Raw genomic sequence first — 8,786 nt, 5'->3', positions numbered from 1 at the left:
TAGATATATTGTCTTCATATTTATATGTGATATTGTGATTCTGGTTGTGCAGATCTTGAACGCCTCGGACAGTGGTGCACGACGACTACAAATTGAGATATTTTGAAGCTAAAAAGCAAACACAACCGGAAGCTCCACAAGTTTCAAGATGGAGGAGGAGAAAAAAAATAGTCTGTGCTGGATGAAGTTGGTCAGCAAACTCAAAACCCTGCTCCTATTCTTCATGTTGACATATGTCCATGATATGTATGATTTGTAACCAAGCAAAATTACTGAAAAGTTTTATGTTTGTTCATTTCATGGTGTTCTTATGCTTACATATTTCAAAAGAAAATTGTGCTACATCTATCTCATTGTGCTTTTCCTATTCGAGGTACCGTAACATGAGTCAAAAGGAGATAATTTATGCAAACATCCCCGACAGCCGAAGTAGTTCAATTCTTGGATTACCTGAGTTTAAGATCTGAGGAGAATAGATAAGCAGTTTTATTAAACATTACTGGCGTTATTTTGTTTTGGATATGTAAAGTGTCTATTAGGGGCGGGCGTTCGGTTCTTCGGTTCGGTTTTTTGAAACTTCGGTTCGGCTATTTTGGTTTCGATGTTTTGAAGGTGGACACCGAACACCGAACCAAACTAGTTCAGTTCGGTTCTTTCGATTTCGGTTTTTTGAAGTTTGGTTCGGTTCGGTTTCGTTTTTTTTTCAATTCGGTTTTTTTGATATGCACGTGACTCTGCTTAAGTCACGCATTATCTTCCACCAAGGTAGACCAACTATTAGTATAACATGGTATTTTTTCCTTGCACCAAAAATACAAGGCCAAACTAGCAGCACAATTAGATTACATCAATCTTGTAACAATGTGTCCTTGGCCAAAACAGCAGCACAACTTGTTGTAATAATGTGTCCTTGAAGTACAATCGCAACAATAGTTATCGATGTCGCCAAGAACCGAGACAAAAATCCAACTAATCAATCACCGCCTACCACTCAAGTTCATGCACAACATCCGCAAGCTCGAATCTTGTGCAATCTCAAAAAACGTTCTTCCTCCGCAAAGAATCAATTCAAAACCAAAACGCAGAGAAACTAGCAAGGCAACAACGGATTCCAAGTCAAAATCGGCAGCAAGAAAGTTTCATGCCATCCCGGCCCTCGCATCAAGTTAACCAACAGCAAGATTTCTCCGATAATAACCAAGCACGCTTTAAGCTTCTACGTAAACCGCATCAACAAAAATCACTTCTAGCACAACAAGCTTCATTACAACAACCTTCGCAACTTGGGCCAATCCAGGATTAGCAGAAGCAGCTCTTTGATGTATCACAGAACCATTAAGGCATTAACAACATCAAACTTAAAACCAAGTAGAAGTAGCGGCAAAGCAACAAACAACGTACAAGACAAAAGCGAGCAACACAAACAACATAAGCTTGAAATGAGCAGCAGCCAAACGGCAAAACAACATAAATTTCCTAAATTTTAGCTCCAAATACAAAACATAAGCTGTCACACTAAGTGTTAAATCCATCGTCTCACATAACAATCATAATTAAGTCCGAAATTCACCAAATTCAAAACATAAGCTTAAAGTTGAAGGCGAATCCGCCTCTCTTCAAGACATCTCTCAATATGCTTCACTAAGCAAGATGTGCCGTTTGCTCTATGACAATTAAGTATCGCACCACATGTCAAGCACCTTGCTTTACACCCTTTTTCATTGTCTTGAACCACTACAAAATGTTCCCAAACTTGTGAGTGAGCTCCAGAAGGCATGGTTGAACTTGAAAATAACAAAAAACAGATAAAACCAAAAGTTAGAATATAACTTTCAAGATAGAAGAACAAAACTACAAAAATAAAGTATTGAACTTACCACTAGTAACAAAGAAGAAAATTGCAATCATACATCAACAATGCAAGGATCTCTTCCACTATTTGCCATCTCTAAAAATAATTTAATCAAATATGTCATACAACATAAAAAAGTTTATTTTTGTTTTCACTAAAACAAATAAAAAAAATACAAAATCTTACCAAGTTCAAGTTCCTCAAGATGATCCAAACTTTCTTCCACACTAATAGATTTAGTCTCTTTCCTAAGCCAATCTTGAATACAAATAAGAGATTGCACACATTTAGGAGTCAATGAACTTCTAAAAGAATCAAGTATATGACCACCGGTACTAAATGCACATTCCGACGCCACACTAGAAATCGGAATAGCCAATACATGACGAGCCAACTCTGAAAGAACAGGAAATCTAGGAGCATTAACTTTCCACCAACCTAGGATACCGGCGGTTTCACTTTCATCTATTGGCTCTTGTTCTTCACCAATGTATTTATCCAACTCGGATTTAGCACACCCACTTCCAAAATCTTCCTTTTGTTTCTTCAAGTGAAGCTTAGTTCTCAAAGCATTTGATTTCACACTTGAAGAGGACCCGGAACTAGAAGTTACATCAGATGTATCATGAGATGAAGTAGATACAGAAGGAGACAATTGATGATGAGATGCTCTTGAATAATTTTTAGATACTCTCCAAACAAAGATTTATATAGTCGTCGTACACTCATTCGCTTGCTTTCTTTCCAACTTTCTCCCCAAATAGCTCTTCAAGCGCAAAGCTAACATACACAAACTTATTACGAGGATCCAATACGGAAGAAATAAAAATCATTTTGTTCATCTTTTCAGGATCACCCCAATACTTCCTAAACTTTTCTCTCATCCGCTCAGCCATTTTACTCAAACTAAGATCTTCACTTGCTACACACACTTTCAAATATACATCAAGCTCACATATATCCTCAAAATGAACATTAGAAGTAACATATGTGAACCTGAAGCCTTTACGGTGAGCTCATAAAATCTTTCAAGAAACTTTATCACATTCCTTACATTCACTCAATCATCACATTCAAGCGTACCTACAACACTTCCATCTTCACAAACATGAGTAGCAAGATAAGTTTTAAAATTCTCATCAAAAAAATCAAACCTATTGAAGGCCTTCTCAAAATTTTGTGCCGTATTCAACATCGCATAGGTGGAATTCCATCTAGTAGGCACATCTAGAAGTAATGTTTTAGCACATCCCACCTTTTGAACTTCACAACATTTCTTAAAGCTTCTTGTTCTTGCCGAAGATCCTCTAACATACCTTACCATTTGCCTAACACATTTGACAGAAGCATCAATTTCCTTCAAACCTTCTTGCACAATTAGATTAAGTATGTGAGTCATACACCTCACGTGAAGATGCTTACCATCCATTATATTAGTTCTCCACATATTTAACTGTTTAGACAATTCTCTAACTGTAACATCATTTGAAGAAGCATTATCAATAGTAATAGTAAATACCTTGTCCAAGTTCCAATGAAGCAAGCAATTACTAATACTCTCTGCCATGTGCTCACCCTTATGACTAGTGACAGGGCAAAAATTCAGTATTCTTTTATGCAACTTCCAATCTCTATCAATAAAGTGAGCAGTCAAACAGATATAATTAATTTTTTGCAATGATGTCCATGTGTCTGTGGTAAGGCAAACTTTTGAATGTGCTTCTCTAAAAGACTTCTTCAAATTTTGTCTCAGTTCATTGTAACGTTCATAACAATCCCATGTTATTGTTCTGCGGGAAGGAATTTAAAATAGAGGTTGGGCTTGACTCATAAACTTCTTGAAGCCTTCCTTTTCTACAAAGCTAAATGGTAGTTCATCAACAATTATCATCTCAACTAAAGCCCTCCTAATTAATTGTTGATCAAATTCCCAATGCTCCTCTAGCTCATGCTTATCCTTAGATGGAAAATGTATCTTTTTCTGAGTGGGAGGTTTAATAAGGGTTTTATATGGAATGCACCTCCCTAAATGTTGTCTCAATCCCGTTGTCCCATTTGCAGTTGCAGCAGCAAGATCTTTTTTACAATACTTACACTTCACTCTATCAATACCCTGTACAACAATCTTCTCATAATGATCCTAAACACCAGATCTAGATTGCATTTCTTTTCTTTTCTTTGTTAACTGGGTGTCAAGTGAGTTATCATTGCTATCAGTATCATCTGTATTAGGTATGCTATCAGTTGAATCGGCAACACTTAATTTAGTTTCATCCACTATCTACGAAAATTAAAGAGAAAATATAAGGCATTGTAGGCCAGCACGTTAAAAACCAAAAGCTCCATGAAAAATAACAACACAACCACCAGGTATGATAAAAGTCTTTTTCTTTTTTCCATATACATAAAGATCAAACAACTACCCATTTAATTACAACAAATTCACAACCACCAGATAATTATCATGTTACAGTAATCAAAACAGTAGCAAGAAACTCACATCAACAAGATAATAACACAAAACAGTGAAACACCATAAATTCACCATAAAAGATACCAAAAAGCACCATAAATTCAAAACTAAAAGAGCAAAATAATAATGACCCAATTGACAACAAGCAGAGACTTAAAAAGCACGACCAAAACATATAGCTTGCTAATACATCAAAACCAAAACACAATAGCACAACAAGTAAGAACAGATGAAGTTGAACTCGAACTCGATGAAGCCGATTAGGAGAAGTGTGAGAGAGAGAAGTCGCTGCCAGAAGTGAGGACTGAGGATTAAGAGAAGTGTGAGAGAGAAATACTTACTCTATTACCAGAAGTGAGAGGATTAGGAGATGAACTCGCCGCCGGAACTCGGAAGAGATGAAATCGCCGCTGTGAGTGTGAAGTTTGAACCTTGAAGTTGAAGTGTTGAACTCTATGAAGTCTGAAAATTAGGGATAACTGAAAGAGGGCTTGGATAATTAGGGATACAAAAGACTGAAAGAGGGCTTGGGTTTCTTTTTTTTGTTTGGGCTTAAATTTAAATTTAATGGACATGGGCCTGGAGCCCTGGACCATTTAATATTTTTTGGCTAATATATAAAATTTTGGTTTAAACCGAAAACCCGAAAAACTGAACACTAAATCCCGAACACCCAACCGAACTCCGAAATTTCTAAAAACCGAAACCGAACCGAAAACCCGAAAAATCGAACACCGAAAAACCGAATTAATTTGGTTCGGTCCGATTTTTCGGTTTTCGGTATTTATGCCCAGCCCTAGTGTCTATATGACCTATAAATACATTCTACGGTGTAAACTTAAGGACTTATTCAACATACCTTTGCATGAATATATAGCTGCAAATGTTTATATTGGGTATCTTCAGGCATCCACCACCTTAAAACGTAAAATGTTGGGCTCGTGCACTTGCCCCTCAAGTTCTAATATAATCAATGGACGCCTGTTTTCTGAAGTTCTAGATTGTTCCATTTGGGTTGTTAAACAATAATAGGTGTACAGCAAATTGCTCAACTATATTAATTTCTTAACCATGGCAGTAGTAAGCCCATATGAAAAAAAGTACTATGTTTACCAAAAAAATATGTATATACTATGCTTTAAGGCTAGTTTACTTTCTAGGTTAGAGTCCCTAAGAAGTCATAATTAACCATTACAATGAGTTTAACTTTTATACACCATCAAGTGTAAATAATATTTTATACCATTAGATTATTTAAATGATATCTAGAGATCACCCTCCTTAATTATAAAAGTAAAATATGTTACCTGCTATAATAGGTAAAGATTATTTGAAAAAGTAAAAATTGTTTATGTTGAAAACATTTATTAATAAACTCCTATATTTATTAGCATTAAAGGATACAGTAAAAAAATTATACTTTGATAGTTTTTTTATTTTTTTTTATTTTTAAAAAACAAGATTTTACGTGCAGAACCTCAATCTTAGGCTCTTAGCATTCGAATTAGGTGTAAGTGGTGCAGTTAACATCTTATATAGAAAGTTTTCCACATTTCTTTTATAATACAAGTGGAAAATCCAACCGACAATATTGGTTCGAACTTCGGGCTCTTGTATTATTGTATCTACTAAGAATTTAATATGATGCCTTTTGTCTCTTTGCTAATGACAAGTTTGTCGATTCTTTTTCAAAAAATAATTATCATTACATGCCGTTGTCCGACCAACCCTTAATGCAGGCTTAAAAGAAGTAAGTTAATGGGTGGATACAGAAACCGCAGAGATAAAGAAAAGTTCCATAGAAGTTATTTTTATCACCATATGCTAGACTTTTTAATCAAGATTTCTTCAGCCCTTTTTATTTTAATTTTCATCAAATGGCAGAGGAAGCAAAGTACACGAACCTAGAGAGGTCACTTTTTAATTCAGAAATTGCAAGAACATCCTGGATCAAATCAAAGAAATATTTAGAAGTCAATAATCAATTCTTAATATACAGAAATGCAAAAATATTCTGAAATAATTTATTTTCAAACAAAGGTAGGGGTAAGATTTTTGTAGAGCAATCCACCCTTCCTACACCCTACTTGTTGGATCACCGAGTTTATTGTTATTGTTGTTGACTTCTTGTACTACTTAATAACATGCTTGTCTTTGTATCTCAACTATCTCCCAAATAAATAATATTTACTACGTAAAATAATTAATAAAAGTATCTATTATGAATTTTTGGTTTCTACCAACTCATATGAATATAATATATATAATTTATAAGTTATTGCATTAAAAAAAATATAGGTATAACGCAATAACTTATTTGATTGTACTACTTGATCGAGGATGGAGTTTAAGATATTAATTGAAGTCAAAATAGTCAAGACTAAATTTTTGACGTTCGTGATTGTTGCATAGAAAATTAGAAATAAAGAATGTTAAGTTTTTTTTTTTTCCTTAAATGGCTTATTAATGGAAGCTATGTGACAATGGACAGATTATATAGAGTTGGATTTCTTACCACCAAATTCGAGATCTAGCCGTATAATTGTATTAAGACGCTTTCCCATGTGATTCGCTGGATGATGGATCAGTGTTTTAGATTTTGTGAATTCATGTTTCGTAATTGATGACGTAGAACGCATGGGAAGTTGCCAAGAGTGGCAAACCGTATTGAATTGATAACGTTGTTGCAGTCTGCATGAATTTCTTACTATTTTTGTGGGCCCCAACTTCTGCAAGTGTTCGATTTACATATTGCAGTTGAATTGTTGGAAGTTACTTACCCTTTTGATTTTGGCAACTCGTTAGTTTTATGGCATATTTAAGATCACGAGATTAAAAAACATTTGATAGATTCTACAGGTTGATCTATGGAAAGGCATCCCACTTGCCAAGCATAAAGCATACTGGACTATCAAATATCTCAACCTAGACATGGTGATACAAGACCAACTCCATCGAGCTTCATGAAGATGGAGTCTTTGAAGATCATGGGAGGTCCGCATAGGATGGTCTTCAAGATATGGGAGATAGCTTGGATGGAAGGCTTCAAGAACGTCACATTCAAGATATGGAAGATAGCTTGGGAGGCTATTTGGAGAAGGAGGCTATATGCATGCAAAAGGGGCAAGCCTTTTCAAGTTTCACTTCCATGGAAGACATTCAAACAAGGCTCTTACTTCATTAAGGGTATAAATGTAATAATGTAGTGTCTTCTTTATTTCATTAGTATAAATAGCTAGTATTTTTATTTCATGAAGGGAGCTTTTGATGAATTATGAATATTGTGAGTGTTTTAGGGTTATCTCTAGAGAAAGAAACTTGTGAGAGGCCTTTGGTAGACTTTGTTGATTCTTGTGTTGTTGAGAGGTTGGTTGCTCGGGGATTCAATTCCCTTGAGGTCAACTTAAGAATTTGGTGTTTCTTTGATGATAATTTAGAGGTCTTAGTTTTATATAACTTTGGTTGCTAAATTGAATCTTAAGTTGTGTCAAATTATCTATCTTTTCTTTTCCTTTTGTTTATCTTCTTAATTTCTTATTTTCGCGTATCCGTTCTTGTATCAATTGGTATCTGAGCCTAAATTAGGTTTGTTTCAACAAATCTAGCTTAGGATTTGATTCTACAAAAAAAAAAAAAAAAAAAAAAAAAAAAATCCCCAAAATCTGAAAAAAAAAATGTTTCAAATCCTTGTTTGTTGTTGATTCTAGTGTTAGCTTTGAGTTCCTTAGAGTTCTAGGTTTCAAACCAAGTTTCGAGTCATTCCAAGTTGTTTCGAGATTTTCACCATTGTTGGGTTGAAGAACTTGAAGTGAGTCTTGTTGATTTGGGTGAAATTGGAGCTTGAAACCTATTGAGCTTTGTTCTACAAGTGAAGGGGAGCCTAGATCTGAAAATTGGAGTGGAAACAAGTTGATTTGAAGGTAGTTGAAATTTGGGTACTCATAGTGTTCTTGAGCAACTTTCAAATCTTCATAGGGAAGAAGATGACTAAAAGTTGCATTTGATCCAAGTATTTTTCCCAAAGTTGTGAAAAGTTGTTTTTCTACTCCAAAAAAGAAATTACTAGGTTGTGTGGGCAATAAGAGTCAAAGCAAATCCGAGAATTGGCCCAAAATTTCAAGTTAAGGACACATACGCGAAGAATTCCCCCGAAGCAAAATACGTCCACTAAATACGGACCGTATTGTAAAATACTGACCGTATAGTTGTGTCCGTATAAATTGTTAAGCAAAAGGGAAAGCTTACCGCTTTTGGGAGATATCATTAAATACGCCGTATTTCACTTTACGGTCCGTATAGTAGCTCGGAATTGAAACGTGTCCAAGTGGTCTTCAAGTTGAGTTCACCGTCTCGTGAAAAAGGTCCTTAAATACGGCCCGTATTTCACTTTACCGACCGTATAGCAAATTTTCGTATAAAGTGTGAGATCCAAAGTTAAGTATTCTCGCCTAGACCGATCCT

At 35.2% G+C, this 8,786-nt stretch overlaps 1 protein-coding gene across 1 annotated transcript in view; it reads right to left on the bottom strand.

Moving 5' to 3' along the window:
- Positions 1-2,912: 2,912 nt before the first annotated feature.
- The window catches only part of LOC132053721 (uncharacterized), a 29,995-nt gene continuing 24,121 nt past the window's right edge, over positions 2,913-8,786 (bottom strand). The window contains exons 2-4 of the mRNA XM_059445830.1: positions 4,667-4,787; positions 3,688-3,965; positions 2,913-3,483 (exon numbers count right to left, since the gene is read on the bottom strand). Of these exons, the coding sequence (XP_059301813.1) occupies positions 2,913-3,483; positions 3,688-3,965; positions 4,667-4,787 (970 nt within the window). The remainder of the gene's footprint in view (positions 3,484-3,687; positions 3,966-4,666; positions 4,788-8,786) is intronic.

The sequence above is a fragment of the Lycium ferocissimum genome, chromosome 4 (genome assembly GCF_029784015.1).
Source record: "Lycium ferocissimum isolate CSIRO_LF1 chromosome 4, AGI_CSIRO_Lferr_CH_V1, whole genome shotgun sequence".
In the NCBI taxonomy this organism is placed as follows: Eukaryota; Viridiplantae; Streptophyta; class Magnoliopsida; order Solanales; family Solanaceae; genus Lycium; species Lycium ferocissimum.
This window is presented reverse-complemented; position numbering and strand designations above follow the sequence as displayed.